Here is a 25,031-nt window from a genome sequence, read left to right as displayed (position 1 = left end):
TCTCCAAATTAGTTTTTGTGTAAGCATGGTGTCAAGGAAGTGTCATGGTTGTGTAAGCACGTGTAACCAGATGGCCTAGGTTTGATTTCTAACCTGGGGCTTCACCCATCGTGGAAGAAAATGCCATCTGTCAGTATCTAAAGGATCTTCAGTGACACATAACAGGGAATTCAACCTGGAGCTGAAAGAGGATCGCACACAGCAAAGTCCTAAGAAAAGAACTGGGGCCAGAATCCAGGCACAAAAGAATCTTGCTCAAAGTGCAGAGGTTTCACATATTTATTAGAACAAGCAGTAAACAAAAGTCTCCTAAGTATAAAATCTAAATGTTCTCGAGCCCTCATCCCAGACAGGCGAGTCACAGCATGAAGGGCAGATCCAAGTTCTTCTCGCCAGTGCCGAAGCAGACATAGCCGTACTGCTCGGTCATTGGGACACGGTAGAACATCAGTCCCAGCCGCAGCAGGCTCCGCAGCACCACCACAGTGCCTCCCTTCTCTAGCTGGACAGTCCAGGAGCCTGTGCAAGAAAATGCCATTTGTCAGTATGTCACAAGTGCAGTCCCTGGAAGGGAGAAAGAGGCAGCATTCCTGGAGCAAGCTGTCCCTAAGCTGAGAGGGGGGCTGCAGTGCGTTCTGCCTGACCAGTTAACAGTGCACAAGGCTGCACTGGAGTTTGTGACACCTGAGAAAAGGGAAGTGAGGGAGACCAGAAACCTTGATACCTTTTTATCTTTTGTCAGTTCAGCGTTACAGGCTGCCCTCAATTCCAGATGTCTGTGTCTAGCTTCACAGAGTAGCATATTCCATGGCTATGATAGTAACGCCATATGCGTCACAGGAAGGGACCCCTGGAGCTCCAGACTTGTATACTTGATCCCTAGGAGAGGCTAGAGCTATTCTTGGATGCTTCTGAGCGGGCAGCAGTTACTCTACCAAGCTGCCACCTACTTGGTCTAGCTACTAGCTATAGAGAGCCAAGACTAGCTATAGCAATCCTGCATAGTATGGAATTTATTTTTAAAATAAACTTGTAGCATTAGTAGTGAGAAGAGGAAGAAGACACTTCAGCTCCAGAGAAGACTGGTTTCCCTGATGCAGCAACTGGGAAAGAGGAAGAGAGCACGAAAAGCAGGGTATTTCTTAGCTCAGAGAATTTTGCAGAAAAGGTTAATTCTCTTCAGTCTTTCCTGGCTCCATCATTGAAGAGGATGTGCGTGGTAGGGGCAAAGGGATTAGTTTCCGCATTGATTTTGCTTTGGCTCTGCGGAGGAGGTTCAGAGCCAGTGTGAAAATGCAATTTCTCCTGGATGCAAGGAGCTCTGAGCCACTGAGTGTTTGTTTTGCATCTGACACAACAGCCTGGGAACAACACAGGAGGGGAGGGGGCTGGAGCATCAGCCTGGATTCAATGCCAGAGGGCAAGGAGCTGCCAAAAGAAGAAAATACCAGCTTCAGCACCAAATCAGTAACGCCTAGAGGCTACAATGTAAGGAAGAAGGTTCCTGCTGAATCTTCATCTAAAAGCAAAAGCAGCAGGCCCAAATAAAAAAGTGCAGTTGGAGCTGTCATACTACTACGGGCCTGGAGTCAAGCGGTCAGGCTGTCTGCACCCAAAGTCAAAATCTGCCAATTCCAGAGTAAGCAGAAAGCCCATAATGTGTTGGGACAGTTAGACGGTATTCATTCTTGTAGATAATTTTAGGCTCATCAATTTATGCTGTGACTCATGCTTACTTATGTCATGGTTAGCCTGGGGAAGGGCTTCTGTGATTGCTGTCAGCTGCCAGTCCTCCCCTTCCCACTCACTTCTGACTCTTGGCCAATTTTAGTGGCATCCGACAAAGGGTTGAAGTGTTTTAACACCACAGGTTCCTACAACAGGTCTCCACAGGACACGGCCCAAGGGTCGCCTGCAGCTCCTGAAGCTATTTGTTTATCTGCCAGCAGCTGTGGGGAAGCACAGGCTGTTTGGCTCGCCCGGCAGCAGCTATCTGGGCAATCAGTGCTTGTAGCTTTGGGCTCTTGCACACTCACTTGCGGTACATGTAGTCTCTGAAGCAGTTCATGGCAAACTGCAGTAGTTGAGGGCTCGATGGGGGGGGGGGGGGGAGGCTGAGAGGAAACAATATATATGGTGGCTGCAGAATCAGAAAGGAACACCGCAATTCAAAGCCCTGTAAAACCAGGTGTCGTGAGTTCTGCTGCTCACCTGTTACCTCCCTCTTCTCTTTGTATTTCTGTACTTTTCAAAAGTTTCTTGGGCACCACTGTTTCCCCTGTCTCCTTCAGTAGCAAGTTCCACAGGTTGGTTATATCATAATATGCACCGTGTCGTCTTTGATCTGTTACCTTTCAAAGTACCCTCTTCAGTTACGTGCAAACATGGAACTAAATGGACAGCAACACCTGCCTTCCATGGCAGTCACTGAACTTTCTAACAAAGTGACTCTGGCTGCAGGATAGAAGTACAAAAGAGACATTCACATTCTTTTAAGGACTCGGGAGATTTCCATACCGGAGAGCTTACTTCTGACTCACTCAGCTCCATGTTGCCACTAAAGAGAAACAGCTGGAATCTCGGTAAAGCAAAGCGCTACTTCATACAGAGCAGGATCAGTACAGGTGTGTGCCATCTTCCTTGCACTGTGACATTCCTTGCACACGTCCTAGTTAAAGCATGAGCTAGTGTCTTCACACACAGTGGTTTCACAGACAAGGCAACCCCAGTCTCCCATGCAGTCTCTCCAGTGCTACTCATGTGGACACAAACTGAACTGGACCTTGGTCATAGCTGGAGTAAAACCACATATTAATGGTTCAGCCACTGGGATTACAAATTCTAACTGACTGGGTCTCTGACAAAATCTGCATGTTCTTAAGAAACTTCACTACTTGGATAGCATGGAAACCCAGGTGAAGAACGTTTCATGACGAGCCAGATCATCCAGTGGCTGAAGCACTACAGCCATCTGCTGTCAAAGGACAAGCTTTCAAACAGTTTATTGAACTTTGCCTCTAAAAATTTTCACCATTTGCTCGTGGCGGTAGCTAGACTATGCATAGGGGAGTTGAGCAACAAGTGGCAAGCAAATAGGTCTGAATATGTGACAAATAACTTCTTCCATTTCTCCTTTGAACACCGACTCTGCTTTCAGTGCAGGGTTCTTGCAGCTTGCGCTTGCAGAAATGATCTGCAAGCCCTTTATCACGTACTGGTGGTTCTTGCTGCGGCTTTACACATTGGTTTGCAGGGGGGTGACTGTAAACTTTTGAAAGAGTTTCTCTGACAAAAAGCTAATGGAACGAGGAACTCTCATTGTCTTTGATTTAGGACCAGTCCTCTGAGAAGCAAGTCTGTCAAGAATAGGACTGTGCCTTGCCTTGCTGGGTGGTGAGAGCCTCTAGGGATTATCTGGTTTGCTAAATGTCTCCCAACATACTGGAAGCATCCAGCAGCCTGGGTTGTGTGTGTGTGTGTGTATATATATGTTCATGTACACAGATGAATCCTCTGCCCAAAACTATTTACAAAGAACAAAAAGAAATGCCTGGAGCATGACAAGTGGGAAAGGTGAGAAGGAAAACAGGTATATTAATGCTCTCATGAACTATATCTGGATTCAGACTCCTTTTTGCTGGACAAATTCAGAGAAAAGCTAGAGTAAATACAGTTCAACTTGATTTAATCCCCTTATCTATGCTCTGGGGCAATACAGTACTGGATCCATAGTGTCACACAGGCTTATCTATCTCTGCAGAGTATTCATCAGCAGTTAACTCTGCTGATCAAAGGAACGTCCCATGTACCTTCACACCTGGCAGAAATGGACAGAAGTAATTGAAGACAGCTCCATTCACTTTTATGCTTGATCTCTGAAGGCTGTGATGTGCAGCTGTTTCATTTCCCCACTGTCTGTCCAAGCTGCAAACTCCCAAAGGGCTCAGATTTGTCATTTCATAAATGTGAGACCTTTGGGGAATATTAAATTGTTACAGCTTTCTAGCTCTTCTCTGATACTTGATTCTGCATCTAATTCTATGCAAATAGGGACAATAAAGTTTTGCTGATGCTGCATAAGTCTTCCTGTGAAATAAGGACCTAAACAAAACAAGCAGGTTACTTCAGGGCAATCCCACCTGGACTGACACAACACTCGTTGAAGACAGGAAAAAAATTACATGAAACTGTCTGAAACTGTAATGTCATTTTCACTCAGATCCTGTTTTCAGCAAGAATTAGTCATAGAGCTGCTCTTTATTCTGCAGAGCCAAAAAAGCAGCAGCCATGCCACCTTCTACCTTTTACTAACCACATCACTGGGGACATATTTCTAACACAGCAATCAAAGGTGATCTATTCAGTATACTTTTCCAGGCTGGACCTTTGCAACAGACAAAATCAATTCAGAAACTGCACTGATACACAGTGCTGGTGTTTGCCTTCTAAGGAGGCAGCACATTAAAGTTGTGAAACCTAACCACTTATTTTGGTCCTTTTAGAGCCCATTATCTCAGTCTGTTTTTTCCCATACCTCACCACGTTAGCAGCATTTGAGGAGATGGTCCAGAAGACAAAATTATTTGAACTCATGAGACACGGAGCAAGTTATTCTCCTTGAAAGCTTCAAGACAATTGTGTTCTCTTCCATCACAGCTCAAATCTCACTATATTAATAAAAAATGCTTTTTCAGGCCCACCTTTCTTGTAGGAGTTTGAAATAATGATGTCATAAACCACTCTAAAAGTACTTTAATCAGAAGCTAATGAACAGCACGAAATAATAGCTTAAAATGAATATGCCTTCTTTCCTCCTTCAAGAAAATGCCTTAGAAATGCATTTCATAATAAAATCTAAAAAGAGCTGAGAACTGCAAAAATGAAATGCTGTTTTTATCCTTTTTTTTTTCTTTTATCCTTTTTCTTTTCTTTTAAACCTCCCTGCTATTACAAATGGTTCTTGGAGTAAAATCATTGCATAGGTAGCTGTAGGTCTCTATTACTATAAAAATGCAGGAGTGGGATGCTGGGTTCAAATCCTTTCTAATACTGGCTCAGAATACCCCATGGCAGTCCCCGTACTGTTCATTGCCCCTGTGTCAGACAACATGTCTCTTGCTGGGAGGCTGAGAAACTCAGAGTATCAGTCTGTAAGGTACACCAAGACTCCTAGATAAAAGTTGTCAGGAAAAAAAATTTACGAACTATTATTTGCATTGGAGGGAATACAAATAGAACTAAGAGACAGCAAGTAAAAGCTGGCTTTCCTAGAGTTAAATACTGATTTTTACTTGCATCTACGTGTGAGCTGTAGCCTATGTTATCCCTAAATCAGACAGCAGAGTTAACTTCACTCATCATGCTTGCTAAGGTACAGGGAACCAGAGGTCATTGCTCTCACACCAGAGATTTCTAACAGTAACACCGCTCTGGTAAGATTTCCATTCTTCAAAATACATTTTTTTAAAAGAGCAAATTAATTCTGAAGCTGCACCCAGCAAACCTAAGGAAGCCAAGCACTGTCTGTGTTGAAACTATTGCCTGTTGCTGCTCCAGAAGGGAAGGGAGGGAGCTGCTGTGTGGGAGGAAAGAGCATGGGAAAAATATCCGCTGGATGAAGATCTGGAGCTTCCTATTCCCTCTTTAGAGCAGGCTGCAGCCTCCACCCCTCCAAACGCAGACAGGAATTCTGAGGAGTTCCTTACATCTTTCCCAAACAAGAAAGTGCTTTGAAGATTCTGATGCTCACCCAGTGTTAAACCACTGCCTTTTTTATGGCACTTCAACAGCTGCCAGGACACCAGAGCTGAATTTCAAAAGTCAGCCTACTTCTCAGCTTCTTCTTCCTTTCCAGTTGCCAATAGAAATCCCTGTCTCATCCCCCATGTCTGTCTCAGCTATGGGCTGAATCTTCTAACTCACAGAGGCAACAGTGTGCGTGAGACATTAGCTTTTAAACAAAAGCCTTTTAAGAAGGTTGTTTGCAGAACTTTCCTGTGGGAACTGGTCCACTTTCAGTATGACCTCTCATAACATTGCTGCTTCGGAGGTGATTCAGCAATGCCTCGTTTCAGTACAAGCTTGAGAAGAAACAGCTTTAAGAGCTAGACAGGCTGATAGAGAGGCTCCATGTCGCAAAAGCTCACAGAGGGTCATAAAAGTGACATTATCAATTCCTCTTCAAAGGAGAAAATGTCTCAAGGGAAAAGCAGCGTCAGCATGGTTGCTCTTACCATTAACGCAATATGCTGCCACATGAGCAGGTTATAACCTACCTTGCTGCAGTTCAGTTCTGAGTGAGGGTGAAGTATGGAGTTATAGCACAAATATTAACACCCACAGAGGGGTAACATAACCGCTTCCCTTTGCAAAAGCAGCCACTGCTTGGCTGCGTGACCCCAGGCACTTAGCTCTGACAAAGCTACACTACACCCATGGGATTTAGCTTCCATTTCCCTCCAACAGAAAATCTAGCACTGCAAAGAGCTTCCTACTTCTAATTTGCTGTCGATAGGAAACAAAGACAAATTGCAAAGCAGAGCAGCTGTAAGGAAATTTTGCTGCACGGACATTTGACGCACAGCCTACCAGCCATAAGGACACACATCCAAACGCTCTTATATGTGGGGCTCAGACTCCTTCATGCCACTTACTGGCTACAAACTAAATCTCTTTCATTTGCTTGACACACCACTTGCACCCCATACGTTAACACTGCTGTCAATATTTCCAATTCCCCATATAACTATTTCATAATAATTAAACAAAAACACAGACTGGTTGCAGGTTCGGTACTATTTTTAAAAGCCTCCAGAGCCAGGAAAGCACAGTTTACAAACAGTCAGATGCTTCCAAGTGGCTCTTGCGTGGTCCTAATGCCTGCCACATCTTTGACACACAAATACAACCATGCCCAAACCTCAAAGTAAAATGGTCTCGCTTCAGAGGGTTTTTCTCTCCATTATCCTCTCCCACTGGGGATGCCTCTGCAGCACAAATGATTAAGACAGCCCTGGGCCTTCCATTTACGCACAAAGTACCTGTTTCCTGCTGACAAGGAAGACCCAGGCATTGCAATGTTGTCCCAGGAGCACAGTATTCAGAAGCCTCCAAGTACTGGCTGAAATGAGGCCGTACTTAGACATCTGACAACAGTGCTGCTTAATCCGGTCAAGCAGGCTCTGCCCCCAAACCCTTATTCCCCTCCTCATCACTCTTCCATCACAGAGACCACAAAAGTGTTTATTTACTGCTCAGTGAACCAGGTCAGGGAACGATCTGGCTGAAAAATAGTTTAGCCAAAAATAAAGTTATTTTTCCAGCTGAAATCTGGCTGCACAGCCAGCAATGCCAACACAAAAGAAGGGACAATACACAGACATAAATGAGCAGCAAAGGATGGGAAAGACTGAAAAAGCTAGCACAGAAGTAACACACATCAAATTACAGCCTCCCTTATAGCTCAGTTAGTTTGCCCTTAAGTCCTAAATCCACCTGATAATTAGAATAGAGCTAGAATCCTTTTAACTTTTGTTGTTGTCCTTGAGAAAAAGATGCAGACTTTGCACAGAAAGCATCCAGAACAAAGATTTGGAACAGGGCTGTGCACTAGAGGAAACAGCAAGACAATATACAATCAAAACTTAGGAGTAGAAAAACTGGTTAAAATCTGTGCTATTTGGATTCTGACAACTGTAATACTGATCATTGTATCTTGGGTCTTCTGTAGTAAATTTACAAATCTCTCAGAGAGGCAAAGCACCCTCCTTCCAAAGCACAAGTTTATGCTGGATCTTGTCACACTCCGTATTTCTTGTTCAGCTGGTCGCTGTGGAATCGTTTTTGGAGCGTGGCATGAGTCACGTAGCATCTACCTGGGGAGCCCCTGCATTAATCCGTCACCTTCGTGGGCTTCTGTGAGCCCATTGGTTGGTAGGAAGAAAAAGAAGGACTCTCGCCCCTCCCTGCTCTGAATGAAAGACGCTTCCTCTAAATCTTGCTACAGGATTTCAGGCTCAATTCAGCTTCTTTGGGGCTTTTGTCACCAAACAAATGTGATGTCTTTGAAAGAAAGATTAACAGTTTGATGAAAGGATGCAATGGACAGCTTTGTTCTAGCCTGCTTCCCCCTAGAGCTTTCAGTCACTGTCACTTTCTTACCCACGGAGAGTATCTGTCTGACTCTCAGAGGAGATTATGGCCACCTTGTAAGATTTTGCCTCTCCTGATAACAAAGCACTGGCCACTTTGAGGAGGTGATAATGATGAACGGGGGCTGGATTAGGGGCAAAGAACCTCACATCGATCTCTGAATTCTGAGAGAACACAAAGCAGTCGATGCTGGGATTCAAAACCCATCGAATGCTTAGAGGACATCCAATTCTCTCTCCTGCAGGAGGGGCAAGGCTACAAGCCCTGTCAGTCCCCCAGTTGTACTTACCTCATCATCAAATTAGCAGGACTAGTTAAAAGGGCTTAGGGTGAGGAACAGATGGCATGGATTATTAACTGTTGATATTCTCATACTAAACTAGATACTAAATTCTGGCCCGAATTACCTGAAGAGCTTACCAGTTTCTGAGAAGACTGTCACACTGAGCGTATCCACACAGCACAGTGCAGTTGTGTTGATATTCAAGCTAATTCTGAACACTAAAGATGGCTAAGCGTCTTCTAATGCCTGGGATATCTTAGCTGTCTCTGCACAGCACAACCTGCACAGCACAACTGCCATACAAATATACCCATAGATGAACTGTCTCATCCTTTTCCCTCTACACACAGCCACGCACCCATTCAGCATGCAGAATTTCAATCTATATGACATTTGCATACAGTAAAGCAAGACAACGCCCATTACTTCCTCCCTGCAAATGTTCTATGGCCAAAGGGGCAGCAAACAGCAAAGCAAAGCTATAAACAGGGCTGGCACCAATGCCAGCTGCTGCACAGGCAGGAGCTGCCACTCAGAAATAGATCACTCCTAGCAAAAGCTCAACTTGTTGTGACTTCAGTGACATACAGACTGCCCTGGGCTTTCCCCTGCAAGTAATTTTTCATCATTCCCTAGAGAAAGGGCTAGGCCAAGGCTGACCGATGTGGTGATAAAACTACAACTTCTGGTTCTAAGAGGCTTCACCCGCATTTCCCATCAGTTCAGCAAGAAGTTCATCTCCTTTTCATGTCCAATGAACCAGGAGCTGAAATGGAGACAGGGTGGGCCATGATTTCTTTTACTGAGAAGGAAAAAACTCAAATACAGTCCCTGGAAAGTTGCTACGGAAGACTCTGCTTCTGTCCTCCTCCTTTCACTGCAGCAGTCAGGAGAGTGAAGGATTCCACCACAGCTCTCGGTTGATGGGCAGCCCTGCTCCAGTATAAACTCATCCAAGGTCTCTGACTAAGCAAGACCCCTGCGGTGATACAGACCTAGGACCCAAAAGCAGTGAATGCATGGCTTTATTACCCATGGACACAGAGCCCAAGGAAAACAGACTCCTTTCCAGAAATCAAAGCAGACCACAGACAGCCAGTCAAAAGCTATAATACCAGCTGGCTCTGGAGTCCTCACGTGGCAACATAGCAGGAGAGGTTCCAGTCTGATCTTGAACTCCTGAGCTGGCAGCACCCCAGCTTGTAAGAGGGACAGCATCTTGTATTGCTCCCAGGCAATGCTCTTGGGTCGCTGCAGGCGTAGCCTTAACAGCCTTTAAAGGCTCCTCAGTCCAAAAACATGAAGAGTGTCTGTTGCGACGGAGGGAAGACGCAGTCACTCAATATGAGTGATCAGCAGACTTCGTTTATTGTCTCTTACAGTCACCTTTTATGCCTTCTTATAATTAGCTCATACATATTACAAAAGTTAAGCTCATTATTGGTTAGTTGCCTAAATACCAAGCCCACCCCTAGTTTCTCTTCTGTAGTTTTCTGTTCCCACCTGCAACATTCTTTTCCCACCAAAATCTTCCTGTTATTGTGTAACAAGGACAGCCAAAGACAGTGTATTTTGCTTTACTTCAGATAAGCTGAGAGCGATGTGCATTTTTGTCCAGCCAGCTGGACTATGCCTATGTGAACTTTTTCAGCTAGCCAGTTATCCACAATTCCCCCGTTTTTATTTTGGGCGACATAGGCTTGGTTGACAATCTTCAATAACAGCGTTTTAACACAAGAAAACTACATATCTAAGCACTACTAAAACTATTACCATAATGATCAAAAAAAAGAATAATAATAATCCCGTTTGCTATGAGATTGTATCTTTGCTGTCAAAAGTTCGAGTTTTTCATGCATGGTCCTCTGTGTGTGGGATTGGAACAGATGTCGAATAGATTCCAGAACAGGGCCCATCGCAAAGTGCTGGCAAAGCAGCGTTCTCGCATCGAGCTCCTCCAGCGTGCTCTACAGCAGGTTTTACCCAACGGCTGGGAACCCAAATAGTGCCTGAATTGGTAGAAATACAGACATAACCACGCCCCACATAAATCACCTCCACAGGACCTACCCATTGTCCTGTTTTTGCATCCTTATACAGTACTTTCATGTGTGGTGGCCTGGGGGGTTCTGAGCCAGCGTGGTGCCTTATTATAGGCGGCTCATTACTGTCCCCAAACACACACAAATGATTAAGCACAAAAAGGGCTTTCACCACCCTTTCTCTTACATCCTGAATCTCTTTGAACTTTTCTATATAGCGTTTTAGCGTCCCGTTAGCCCGCTCTACAATTGCTTGTCCAGTTGGAGAATGAGGGATTGCAGTAACATGTTTAATATTCCACATTTGCATAAAGCGTTTGAGTAGTCTGCTACCATATGCAGGACCGTTATCAGTTTTAATAGTAATAGGCACCCCTAAAACAGCAAAGCAACTAGTTAAATGCCGGCGCACGTCCCGGACCTTTTCCCCGGGCTGTGGTGTGGCCCATAACATATGGCTATAGGTGTCTATAGTAACATGCACATATTTCAATCGACCGAATGCAGGAACATGAGTAACATCCATCTGCCAAACATCATTAGACTGTAGTCCTCGCGGGTTGACCCCGCAACCGAGCCCTAAGCCTGAGTTATGGTGACTACATATAGGGCAAGCCTTCACAATGGCCCGAGCCTCCTCCATAGACAGTTTGTAGGCTCGTGCCAATCCCTTCGCATTTTGATGGAAGATCGAATGGGCTTCTCGGGCTCGACAATGTGGTGCTAATGGGGGTTCAGTAGTGATTGCGACGAGACGATCAGCTCGAGCATTGCCCTCTCCGAGGCCTTCTTCCCACTGGTGGCTTCGGATATGGATCACCGCATACGATTCCGATCTCTGTGCGATTGCAAGCTGCAAGCTCACAAGTAGTTCTGTCAAGCGTTGATTCTTTAATTCACGCACGCTTGCATCTTCAATCCAGCTGACTATGCCGGCAACATAGAGAGAATCTGTGACTACATTCAGTGGGACATCTCTCCATCTAATAAATGTCCAGACCACTGCATAGAGTTCTAGCGTCTGTAGAGAATCCTTTGGCTGCGCTTGTAGAATTTGGTGTTGCCACCCTTGCTCATCTTTCCATGTTATGGCAGCGGTCCTAGAGCGTCGACCCGCATCAGTAAAGGCCGTGAGAGCGTGTGGGATAGGCTGGCTGGATCGCTTCGGCTTAACAATCCAGCCCATGTTCTCCATCCACGACAGGATGGGCGATGGGAGTGGTTTCACTATTATTGCTGCTCCATCGTGGAGTAATGCAGCCTGCAGTTCCTCGGAGTTCTGCAAGTACCACTCCAAGTCGATCTGTCTCATCGGCACCCATATCGTGCCAGGAGGAGTGCCATCCACCTGTAAAATACGACAGCGACCTTTCTTGATCAGCTCCGTCAGCGTCGAGATCTTGTCTTGTATTGTGCGTCGTGGTTGCAGTGGGGGAGCTATCCATTCCAATACGATGGTGGAGTACTCCCCTTTCTCCCCCGTTTTTATTTTTTGCTGTGTTAGAGCACCCATGAGGTACTGAGTGCCACACAAGATAGTCAAATCGATGGGTAACCCTACAACACGCCGATGCGTGGAGCGCGCAGTCACCATTGAAGCTATTTGTTGTAACGTTTGTTCTTGCTGTTCAGTAAGCTGTACTGGGGTTGAAGGATCTGTCCCTCTCAACAGGGGGCGTAGTTGATTTAACAGTTCATTGGGGATGCCCACTACAGGCCGGAGCCATTGCAGATCACCGAGCAGTCGTTGGGCGTCGTGAAGGGTTTGGATATCCAAGTGGAGTGACAACTTTTGAGGCTGAATTGTTGTATCAGTGATGCGCCACCCCAGATACTTCCAGGGGCTTGATTCTTGCACCTTTTCGGGTGCTACTACCAATCCCCTAAGCTTGAGTTGTTCAATTAAAACCTGTTTTTGTCGTAAAGAGAAGGGTGTTGGCTGGGCTAACAAGATGTCATCCATATAATGGTAGATTAAAGTCTTAGCCCAGCGTTGTCGCAAAGGTTGTAGTGTGGCAGCAACATAGAGTTGACACAAGGTGGGCGAATTTCTCATTCCTTGCGGGAGGACCGTCCATTCAAAGCGTTGGTCCGGTCCCTCCCGGTTGATCGCGGGTAAGGTAAAGGCAAATCTGCGCTGATCATCTTCATGTAAAGCAATTGTGAAAAAGCAGTCTTTCAAATCTACAATGAGTAAATGCCACCCTTCCGGTATCATAGCTGGGTTGGGTAATCCAGGTTGTAAGGCCCCCATATCATGCATCTGTTTGTTTACCGCTCGCAGATCATGAAGCAATCGATATTTTCCAGACTTTTTCTTGATAACAAAGATGGGGGTATTCCAGGGGCTCGTTGACAGACGCAAATGACCTTGTTGATACTGCTCTTTAACCAGTTCATGCGCCTGTTCTAGACTTTCCCTTTTTAACGGCCACTGCTCTATCCACACTGGTTCCTCTGTCTTCCATCGGAGTGGGATCGGGAAAGTCCAAGCAATGGCCGCCCCTAGAAAGGGAGGTCTGAAGTGAGGACCATCCCCATTTGGGCCAAGATATCGCGGCCAATCAAAGCATGCACCCCCTCAGGCAATGGAATAATTGAGACACAACAGTTTATAACTTTGTCAGCTATAGTCCATCGCAGAAGGGGGGATTTGCGAGCGAGGGTCAATCCCCCCACTCCTGCAACTGTAGCATTGGTCGTACAGGTTGGCCAATGCGCCGGCCATTTGTGTGCACTGATTATAGAGACATCAGCGCCAGTATCCAACAGCGCAGTAATCGAGAGAGTCTGGTCTCCATACTGCACTGTGACCGATCGCCGTGGTCGTTGTTGCAAGCCAATAGTCAATAAAGCCATTTGCCCTGTAGACCCAAAGTTACCTTGTCCTCGAGGTTGTTCTTGCAGTGGTTGGAGGGTGCCTGCAAGATGCGGTAGTGGAATCAGCTGGGCTATCTTGGTCCCTTTAGGTATAAAGAGTGGGGGAAATAGCGTCTGAGCCATAATATGAATTTCTCCGTGAAAGTCCTTATCAATCAGTCCCACCAAAACATTGAGTCCCAACATGGTGGCTGATGAACGCCCGATGAGTAATGCTCCAACAGCTTGTCCGCGTATACAAACTGGGCCTTGTATGCCAGTAGCAAGTTTTGTAGGCTTTGAGTCCAAGAGGGTACAATCTACTGTTGTTGCCAGGTCCAAGCCGAGGCTTCCGCTGGTTGCAGGTCGGAGAGGAAAGGATTTTGTGCTGCTGGGCAGGCAGCCGCTTTTTGTGTCAGCGCGGGGCGGCTCTTCCCGCTGGGTTGCCCGTTTCCCGATCGACGACAAGCAGCTTCATTGTGAGTGTCCGAGCGGCAGTTTCGGCACCATACGGAGTTGGCATTGCAGTCCCGTCTCACGTGTCCGGTGGCACCGCAACGGAAGCACCGTAGACGAGATGGGCCGCGGTCATTTGATCGCCCAGCAAAGGCTTGCAAAGGAGCAAGGGCTGCTAAGACCTGACTCTGGGTAGACTGCGCCTGCTCTTTTAAAGCACTCCCTAGTTCTTTTATTGCCTCGACTAACATAGCCTGGGGCCCGACTGGCACTTGTGCCATTCTTTCCAAAGCTTCTTCTATGGTCCATGTCCCTGGTAGCATAGCTAGGATGTTACGTGTGGCTGGGTTACAATTCTGTATGGCACACTGCTTTAAAATGGAGCCTTTGAGATAGTCTTGCACCCCAGCCGCCTGTATGGCGTTTGCTACCCGATCAATAAATAACCCAAATGGCTCCTCTCTTCCCTGTTTGATTCCCATATAGGAAGGGATTCCCCCGGGCTCCTTTATACGGTCAAGCGCTAGTCTAGCTAGCCTCATCGCTTCCTTTGCCTTATCCGGTCCCATCAGTGCCTGCGCTTCGGTTCTAAAATAGGGTCCTAAACCCATCAGCTCCTGTAAAGTAACCCCATGCAGTGGGTCCCCTGGCTGTCTAACCACTGCTACCGATTCCTGACAAGCAGCCTGCCAATGAGCGTTAAACAGAAGCTGCTGATGTTGGCTCAAGATTAACTTCATTATACTGCGTATGTCACTCGGGAGTAAGATATTAGTTCCCCAAAGATAATCTAACATTTGCCTGGTGGGTTCCCCTTTTAAACCTGACTCACTCACCGTAGCCCGTAGCTGAGTTAATAATTTCCAATCTAGGCTAGTGAGAGAAACCGTGATATTCCCCTGCGCATCTGGCTGTGAATACGTGACCGGGAAAGCCTCATGCACGATTCCCGCGGCAAAATCGCGTTCACCCTCAAGCATAGCACTGTCTGCTATCTGCTTCCAGACCTTTTGCCTATTTTGGGCAACCTGAAGGCATTCTGCAGAAGGATTCGTACATTCCCTACTCTCTACGGGGTTTTTACGGTCTAGCTCCTCGCTTACGTCATCATTCCCCGACGGGGGCGGGGCTGAGGGATTCAACGAGGGCGGCGACGGGAAGGGCGACTGGTCCCAGCTTGCCGCAGCCCCCTGCTGAACCGTCAGCGTACGCACCGAGGGAGGCAGCGGGCAATCGGGGGGGGAAGCCGATTCCCCCTGCCGTGCGGCTACTGCAGTCCCGCTTGCAACTCCCAGCCGCCCAGAGGCAGCAGCAGCCGCTCTCTGTTCGGCTCGATGTTGCAAAAGGGCATTAGTGACAGCCTGCCACGGTTTCATCAGTTTTTTGGCAGTTTTATTGTCGGCTATTACTTCGGCAAACAGCGTGTCCCCATAATTACGCCACTCTGCATGCTCGAAAACCGTATCTGGATTCCCAAAATGACCCCTCGCTACCCCATAAGCTAATAACCCTGGTAATTCCTTTTTACAATCTATGCCCCGAATGCTCCGCTTTTCTAAAAAGCCTTTGAGCAAATCATACGTCGCTTGTCTCTCCATGCCGTGGTCAGCGCTGTTGCAGCCTTTGCGAGACTTCGGCGACGCGTGGCCGGCGGGACCCTCTGTAGGTGCTCCCGGGCGCGGGGACTGTGCCCTTCCGCCTCCTGCGCTGCGTTCAGGACCGGTACCCGAATCTCCGTCGAACCGTGGCTCGCAGGTTCAGCCCTCTCTAGGGTCCCTGTTCGGGCGCCATTTGTCGCGACGGAGGGAAGACGCAGTCGCTCAATATGAGTGATCAGCAGACTTCGTTTATTGTCTCTTACAGTCACCTTTTATGCCTTCTTATAATTAGCTCATACATATTACAAAAGTTAAGCTCATTATTGGTTAGTTGCCTAAATACCAAGCCCGCCCCTAGTTTCTCTTCTGTAGTTTTCTGTTCCCACCTGCAACATTCTTTTCCCACCAAAATCTTCCTGTTATTGTGTAACAAGGACAGCCAAAGACAGTGTATTTTGCTTTACTTCAGATAAGCTGAGAGCGATGTGCATTTTTGTCCAGCCAGCTGGACTATGTCTATGTGAACTTTTTCAGCTAGCCAGTTATCCACAAGTGTCTCTACTTTTGAAGGATGTAGGAGACATGCTTACATATTTGTGTACATCCATTGCATGCCTGTAATCACTAAGGGTGCGAAGAAAGCTATTGAAAAGCCCCAGGACCATTCCAGAAATTGCCTAAGCTTGGAAGGGACAGAGTAGCTTCTCCATACCTACAGTTCAGAAGGTCAATATACCACACACAGCCTGGAAACTCAGGCCATACCTTCTCCTCAATTTGATGCTGCTCTCGGTGCTTTTCTTTCTCGTTTTGCTGTTCTATAGTTTCCTTTTCTGTGCTCAGCACTGACAACGCCTGGACCACAGTGCGCCCTGCTGGAAAGCAGCAGCTACGGCCAGCCTGGAACTATTTCTAGGGATGGATGACTTCAGTTTTAACAGAGAACTTCAGGTACCAATGCTTTAAGTAATAGCCCGCTGAGCTAACTGGTTCGATTTTTACATCCAAAAGCCGACTGTTCTGATGCACGCTAATCTGTTTTACTCCTTCTGTACTACTGTGTTATGAAGTTTGTCAAAAACACTTCTATAAATGTCAGGTAACTCCATGGGATGCTGTAGCTCAGTTTCACACATTTACCAGACATACAGATCACCTCTCCTAACCAGGAATGAGGATAGCTGTGAGCCACACTAGGAGTTTTGTTCTATGTTTTGGCTACCTCTTTTTATCCTTGCTAATATGAAGCACTACCCTCTCATTCATTATGGGTCTTTTAGTTTGAATTTCAGCCAGACAGCTTGAAAAGCCTTGTCCCCGTGTGGCTCTTGGCAGGCTAAGAAGTAAAGTGCTTTTGCTCTCAGTTTTCACAGAGCTGGGGAGGTGCTGCTTATTGTTAAGCAATGAAAGGGGAGGGCTCAGGTCACATCTGTGAAATGTTAGCGGAGAAGGGAGGCTGGGTGAAAGTAGGTGGCCAGCACAGCATAGCACTGCTGGATTTTGCAAGGCCACTGGGGAGATAGCCATTTGTCTTAGAGCCCTGATAACGGGCAGGCTTGCTCTCTGCTAGCTAGCTGGGGGTTGTAAATACCTCTGCAGACACAGACTCTTCAAGTGGCTGGAGACTAGGCTGATAGAGGATTAATCGCCTGGAGGGTGGGTCGAAAGGGAGTTAATTAGCTGTGTTAATGCATGGAGATAAAGCAGGTTCGTGCCTCCTGGCCGCCTTACTTCCAGCACCTGGACTTTTGGGGCAACCAAGATGGAGCTACCAAAATGGGCCTTGAGAGTGGCCAAAGGAAATTATCTCCCACTTAGAAACGCAGCCTCTCTATCTTCAAGGGCCCATTAAGCACCAGCTGTTGCTAAACCGGTAAAAAGCATGCCAATGAAGCTCAGAGAACAGGAGGTTATGAGTGTTCTAACCCAGGCTACTGTTCAGCAAGTTTGCAGAAAGGCTAGTGCCCAAAGTATTCAGCCAAGGAAACAGCCACAAATCCCATTGTCTGCAATGCTGTGTAAGGAATGCCTCAAAATCACTGCACTTTCAGGTGAAGAAACGGAGCTACAGACTGAGTGGCTGTCACTTCTTCCGCAGTCAAAATGGTAAACGATCTTCTCTCTAGGCACTTCTCTGGCTGAATCATGAAACAGCAACTAGACAAGACCCACTATGATCCACCCTGCCACTGTATACCCGTTTAGAATGACGCTACGAAATCCCAGCATAACAGAGCCAGAGCAATTACATCTGAGAGGTCTCAGCTCCCCAGTCTACCCTACACAATGCATGGCAATGTCAGGAATCTCCTCAGTCCTCTTTTGAGCCTTCGTGTGTCATAGCTCAGAGTGTAAAGCCAGCTGTACTGAGAGTCCTGTGCTTAGAGTCGCTGTCTCAGGAGCACATTGCCACCTTTGCGTTAATGTCACTGACAATGAAGAAGCCCAAACTAAAAATCACCCTCTATGGCTGTCATCAAGTTTACAGCCAGGCATATCAGGAAATCACCTGTTCTGTACTCCTACATTAAACTTAACTCAGTTACTCATGTCTGGGACTAGCAACTTAGATTTGCCTTTGGCTAAAACACAATTCCCAGGAAGACATCCAGAATGATGCTAAGATACCAAGAGACACAAATTCCTCCATTATCCTTGTTAGCCGGTAGTAATTTTACTGTTAAAATTTGTACCTAGTTTCTCATTTTCATTTTTCTGGCTATAATATTCAGCTGCTGATTCCTGTTACGCCTGTCTCTGCTATACTAAATAGATCTTCAATAATCAATACTTAAACTCCATGGAGTATTTACACAGTGTAATACAGTCATTCTCATGTTCTTTCCTGCAAGATAAACAGATTGAACTGTTTATGTCTCTCACCAGCCCTTGAATCCTTTTGTGGCTCTTTTCTGTAACTCTCCAGTTTTGCCATGTGCAGTAATCCAGTCCTGATTCCACTAACAGCATGCGCAGAAAAAAAATCACCTCCCTGTTCCTATTTGCTACACCCTTGTTTATAAATCTACAGATCAAATTAGCCTTTTAAGTTTCAGGATCAGACTGGGAGCTGATGTTCAGTGGGTTGTGCCTGGATTTCCTTTCAGAGCCACAGCTTCCAGAATACAACTCACAGTCTGGCTTCCAGTCCCTGCTCTTAGGTCTGTGACTTTGCAAGTAGCTACATCAAAATGTACTTTCTTTAAGCAAGCCCAGTTTACCAGATCTCTGTAGCTGTCCTGCCCTTGTCATTATTTGCCTCTCCACCAATTCTTTACTCCTAGATCATTTATAAATAAGTTGAAGAATACCAGTACTGGCACTAGTCCCAGCTGAATCCCCTTCTGACCCTCTCCAGAAATATGCCCATTCAGTGATTTCTAAATCACAACTACTAATTAAGATAAGTTTAGGAGAATATTTCTGCAATGCTGGGATTTATTAAAGGTTAACATCGTAAGTATGCCACAAGTCTCCTGAGATAATGATTTCAGCAGCAACTTACCTGGCTCAGCCATTTTCATTTTTTGACACACAGTAAAGGTTGTCTAACTACCCTCCCATAGCAAACAGTCTGAAAACTGTCTGAAAGAGTATTTTATTGTCTTCATTTCATGTGAGTCCTTATTCTTCCCCAAAACAAACCAGAAAAAAAAATTGAGCATTTCTGCTCTTCCACATTTCTTATCAGCCTTTTTACCTTCACCATTTAGTGACAGTTTCCAGTACCATTACTATGCTTTCTTCTCCTATCAATATAGTTGAAAAAGTCCTCCTTATAGTTGTCAGGGACTACTGCAGGTTATCCTGGCTTCCTTGTCATTTTCTACTCAATATAAATTCCAAATTATATCAATCATTAATTGTTCCCAACTTTCTGTATTTCTTTTATATTGCTTTTTAAATTCTAATTCCTACCCTTATTCCACCAGTGAACTGTGGTAGGCTTTCAGCCAGAAGCAGCTCTTTATTGACTGGGAGTCATGACTTGTGAATAAAGTCTTCTTTTATAAATCCTGTTTCCACTCATAACTTTTCCTATCCACATTTTTCTTTTCCTTTGCCTCCAACATACCTCCCCTCCCACATCAGTTTTTAACTGCATCAGTTTTTTAACCTGTTGGTGTCCCTTATCTCCATATCAAAGTGATCTGAGTCAGCAATCTGTAACAAAACTCAGAGTCAATTTATTGCTTTTCTGAACTGTACTTTGAAAGCACCAAAGACCTGAATTCTGCATCCCCTGTTTTACTTCCTCCCAAGCTTTCCAGTCTATGCTAGTACCTTAGGCTTTCTCCCATCCCCTTTCATTTGTCCTTGCAGAATGTAGCATAGCCTGATCTGATACTATGGTGACAGTAAAATCATCCTTCCCCCTCCATTTTCACTTTTCCCATCATGTCAATGCTTGACAGGTGACCATTATTTCATACCTATGCAACATTAGGTCATCAAGTGAAAATGCTGTAGGCATGCTAGGAATTTCTGCTATTTTTTCACCATTCCATTACCTACAAGCACATGTAAAACTGCCACAACTCTAGATCCTGACATGCTACCACCCAGGGTGCCAAACTCCACGCAACAGAAAGGACCACACTGGCAATCTGCCAGCAGCTGAAAGGCTATATCTAATTGTGCATAAAGTTGAGCAGATTGTCTGCTTAGACTAGAGCAAACAAGCTTATCTTTAATGCAGACATATGGCCAGCAAAACCTACAGATCCCAGCATGCAACATTATGGCCAGCTGGCCACTTGGATCAGAAAGAAGCATTACATGATCTGATACTGTGGTGACAGAAGATCAGTATCACAACCCCTCCATGTTCAAAAATCATGAGTCAGGCCACTCAAATTCATGAGTTTGGCTCAGAGAGCTGGCGACTTTAGAGGGGATAAGCCAATTGAATTTGCTTTTGAGACAGGGTTTGCATTCTCCCACTTTTCTCTACAATCATTTACAAAAATGTATTTTTAAAGTAAAATCTAATTTACACAGTCACTTGTCTCTGGGAGCTGAGACACCAAGAAAAACCAGACAGACTCACAGTATGATTAGGGGAGGAGCAGCAACATAGTCTGAACTCTTGAAGTGCACAAATAACCCAATAGACAGACACACGGACAGAATCTGGAACCTGCAATCACCACAGATATCACTGATAAAGATGAGGGTGGCAGACAGTTTTGTTACAAAACTCCAGGTTCCTCAATCTTGCACTAAACTCTCTGCTTTTACCGTTGTTTCCTTTATTCAATCTGGTTTAACTTCCTTTCTTCCCACCCCTCAGCTGTCATATAAAATGTTCTCTCTGCCTCCAATTTTCCATTCTGTAAGACACCTCTGCTCTCCTATTATGACACCCCATACATTTGATGACAGTTACACCCTTGACAGCCACCACAGATGTTCAGTTTCCAATTAATAAAGAAAACTATTCCAAAAGAGTTGTTACTTTTAGACAGGTTAAAATCAGCCCTTAATCTCTCAGTCCTGTTCTTTAGGTCTTTTAAGGGAGAATCCTAATGCACGCTGGGAGCATCACTCACATGTTACTCAACCCGGTCAATTTTTTGTGTATTTATTGAGGGCAGAGATGATTTTGGCTTCGGTCACAATTCTAGAGTCAATAGATTTGGGAATTCCTACTTCTGCTCTGACAATAACTGTTCAAGAGTGGATCTAGCCAAGAAAGACAAGAAAAGCTTCGGGTCAAAATGAGGGGATTGGCCAGAGCTATGAACAACATGTCAGGAAATAGAAAGAGCACTGTCTGCGCTGGGTCAGGACCAACATGAACTGGCAGAATTGAAAGAGGGTAATTCAAGACCCAGAGTTTGAGTACCTTGCAACCTGGAGTGAGGGACATTGGCAGAGCCGTGCAGATAAAGTCAGCAGAAAGCCTGTGTCTACCTCCTGTTCTTTTTTTTCCCCCTACATTTTCACAAGCAACCAGTACTTCAGGCAACCTGAATGCTTGTTAAAGGGGGGTGGATTGATCTTTCTTTAATGTCAGAGCTCCTATCTGCATGTGATAGAGTGCAATTAGAAAGGCTACATGCCTTGCTGATCCTGTAACCAGTTCCTGCCTTACTTCCTTCACCTGACAAGCTCATTCCATCAGTCCTCAGGTTCAGTCCAAAAAGGAGCAGAACAGAGCAGCCAGAGCTGCACAGGCACCATGATGAATCTTCTTTTCTTCCATTAAGAAGCACTCAGTTGCACTTGAGCTCAGGTAGTCTTTGAGAATTAACTTTTTTGAGGAGACAGAGATCTGCACTAACAGCAACAACCTCCCAGGAACGGGGCAAAGGTTCACACTTACTCAGACCGCAGGTTGCGACAGGAAGACAAACACAACAGTGGCACAGCTGAGCCTCACTTTCTATCTGCCACTGTGTAAAATTTGACTACAAGTCAAATTTGATTTAAAGACTTCAATAAAACCGCCATCTTCATGTCTAACACACAGCATGACCTGCCAGTTGCCTGGTCCCTTGAACTAGATGTGAAACACTGCAGAATTGTATCTGTAATCTTTCAAAGGTGCCATTCTTCATCACAGCTGAAGGGGGCTAAAACCAGCTCTGTGGTGCAAATTAGTCTCCAGGATCTTAGCCCTTGGTGCCTGTTTTCTAGTGGAAACATAGAAAGCACCCCAGATTTATCGCCTGTTGCAGTGGCTCTATGGTTTCAGGCCTCACAAAATTAAAAAGTCTCCCTACCACAAACCCTAGGAAAAAAAGGGTGGGCAGGGAATGCAAACAGTAGCAATGCCTGAACTACCATCAAAACTGCAGCTAAAATTTTCTTAGGAGGTATCTAGGACCTAATCTCCCTTGCAATACTCCTTTTTGAGTCAAAAGGGCCAGCTCAATGGGCCAGCATACATAAAAATGTGCAGTCCCTCCAGACTACACCTTTGTAAAACGACTGCAGCAAGGACACTCCCAGTAAGTTGAACAATGGTTTACATTTTAGCACTGTTTATGCTCTGAACAGTCAGAAATGTTCAGAATTCAGGCAGGAGCTCACTAGGTTCCTTCTCAGTCATAGGAAAGATTGGACAAGATATATATATATCTTGTCTAATCACACACACATAAAGTCTGAAAGTCAGAGCACTGGTAATTCACTGTCCTTCCAGCCAAATCCATCAGGCACAGGTCACCTACTATCCTATCCTGCTACTCCAGGATAGGAATAAAATAGCAAACTTAAGTTCTGACTATGACCCAAGAACCTTTCTTTCTGTTCTTTCTAGACAGCAGGCCATGAAAACACTTGGCCCAATCCAAAAAAACGCAACAAATCAGCAAAAGGTAGTTAGAAGCAAATAAAAATCATGCCCATCTCTTTAGAGAAATATCCTGTCAGAGGAAGAAGCTTTAAATATACTTAACAGTTGTCCAGCAGAACAATAGAGATGTGAACTGAAAATATTCCAGTAGGCACATCTTCCTTTCTGCTTCCAGTGTAATCCCACTAGAATACAGATTATTCCACACTGCAGCATCTAACACAGTTTATCAAAGGAACATTTGAATTCAGCCTCTCAGAGATACCAGCTTAGTGTTAATGAGAGCCCATTTAGATAAAGAGCAGCAATACTGGGTGAGACAAGAGGTCTCTTCAATACTTCAAACCACATAAATTCCCTCTATCACTGGTGGAGTTATCTCTCCCCATAGGGACACCAGCTGTCACAGGCTTTACAGAAGTCAAGAGACAATATGCCACTCAGGCAGAGGGGTTATTAACTGCTGATGTGGTCAGATCTGTTGTGAGGATGTAACAGCTCTGGTACACTTACATCTACCACTGTAAGCATTTAGATTTGCTTAAGAAGGGAATTAAGTACAATATTTAGTAAAGGATACAATTCCTTTACAGATTTGCAGAAGCTCCTCACAAGCATACCAAAGTCCATAGTAACCTGCATCCTGTCACCTCAGCATTTCCCAGACTACTCAAGACTGCCTTCCCTTTCATTGCATCTGTTGATTCTTCTACCTTTACCTTGTGGGATATCATGCTCCAGAGAGTCTAGAAAGTCAGTGGATGGGTCGAGGTCAGCCTTTTCCAGCAGGGTTTTATTCTTCAGGTTAACAGGCTCAGTGAAATGGAAATAGGAACTTAACTTTTTTGCCTCCATCAAAGAAAGACCTGCAAACAGCCATTGATGACCATTAATAGAGTGAGCTAGGCTAACGTTCGTCACACCATAGAGTATCATATCATTTCTCTAATGCCCACAACATAGGAAAAAATCACAATCTTTCTTCAGTGGACTCCACAGAAGACCAAAGACTTGCCGGAAATGGGTGGCATCAGTCATCAATGATGTGCATTGCACGCCATGCTAAGTGCAGTCCTAGCTGAGCAATGGGCACTGAGTTGAGACCAACCCTCTGTGCCCATTTGGTTACACCCTATATCTAGAGAACTCACTGCAGCTATAAGTGCTAACCGCTGACATAAACTATGCGCAGCAATGGCGGGTCCCACCTTCCCGGTGGCGCCGGCGGGCGCAGGCGGCCGGTGTGCCGGGGCTGAGGGCCCGGGCGGGCCGGGAACCACGCGGGGCCGGTGTACCTCAGTGCCTGGCGTGAGGCGGCAGCCGTTCCCACGCGGTGCGGGGCTGAGGGGAGCGGGGTGGCCGCGGCCCGGAGGCCGTGCGCAGGCCTGGGGCACTGCGGGCTTCCTGGGCAGGCAGGGCAGGCTGTGCCGGGCCTGTGGGGAGCCAGCCCCGGCCCTGAGGGGCAGCAGCCCGCTCGGGATGCGGTTAGGGGTGGCTGCCCTGCCTAGGTCAATGGCCTCCATTTCAAGAGGCCCAAATCCAAATGTACGTCCAAAAGCAGGAGGGCATACAATTACACCAGAAAGGATACCACAAAGGGCTCCACCTTCCTCATTTGTTACATGAACGGCAGCAAAAAAAAAAAAAAATTAAAAAATCCAAACCTCTGAATCTCACTACTTGCGGTGTCTTTTTTTACAGTTCTTACCTAGCTCGTGTACTTCTATAATCAAGTGGCTTGTTTATAAACAGCAGCACTCTGTGCTTTCACTCTTTGTGATTGTCACTCTTTGTGAGCTCATTTTGCTGAATCCCATACAGACAGCCATGAAACAGTCCCTGCCCCTGCAATCTGACTTAATACAAAATGCAATAAATAATGAGATTGTGTGGCTGTTTAAACAAACAGAATTTGTTTGACATCTTCAGGAAGTTGAAGCTTTTATATGTGTGCATTATATAAATAAATATATGTGTATGCACTTACATTTAAATCCATTGTCACATCATAAATTCTTGGGTTTCTTTTTCATATGTTTCCTGTTCATTTCTAAGGAAAACAGTGATCCTGGAACTGCTGCCTGTAACAATCGTCACCTGCTGATCTGTCACGTGAAATCTTTAATGAGCTGTGCAGCACACAATCTGACCCATTAGTTTTATGTACGCCACACAAAAAGTGACTCAGATTCCTGAAGATTAACCACCTCTCCTAGACACGAATCAGGCAGAACATGTAGGAGTGACTGCAAACTTTTTGTCCATGCTGTCACCTACCACTGTGCCATAGTCTGATTTTCTCTATGGGAATTGGCATTTTCAGGCTTTGTGAGCTCATT

At 45.6% G+C, this 25,031-nt stretch overlaps 1 protein-coding gene across 1 annotated transcript; it reads right to left on the bottom strand.

Annotated features, from left to right (window-relative positions):
• Window positions 1–262: 262 nt before the first annotated feature.
• LOC129735211 (radial spoke head protein 9 homolog) lies at window positions 263–24,057 on the bottom strand. Its single transcript, XM_055700561.1, has 2 exons — window positions 23,412–24,057; window positions 263–519 (listed from the first exon to the last, which is right to left on the bottom strand). The coding sequence occupies exons 1-2, from the start codon at window positions 23,626–23,628 to the stop codon at window positions 359–361; spliced, it is 378 nt and encodes a 125-aa protein (XP_055556536.1). The 5' UTR covers window positions 23,629–24,057; the 3' UTR covers window positions 263–358.
• Window positions 24,058–25,031: the final 974 nt, after the last annotated feature.

This window comes from Falco cherrug, unplaced genomic scaffold, assembly GCF_023634085.1.
Source record: "Falco cherrug isolate bFalChe1 unplaced genomic scaffold, bFalChe1.pri scaffold_58, whole genome shotgun sequence".
In the NCBI taxonomy this organism is placed as follows: Eukaryota; Metazoa; Chordata; class Aves; order Falconiformes; family Falconidae; genus Falco; species Falco cherrug.
Note: the sequence above shows the minus strand (reverse complement) of the source record. Positions and strands in the feature narration are given on the sequence as shown.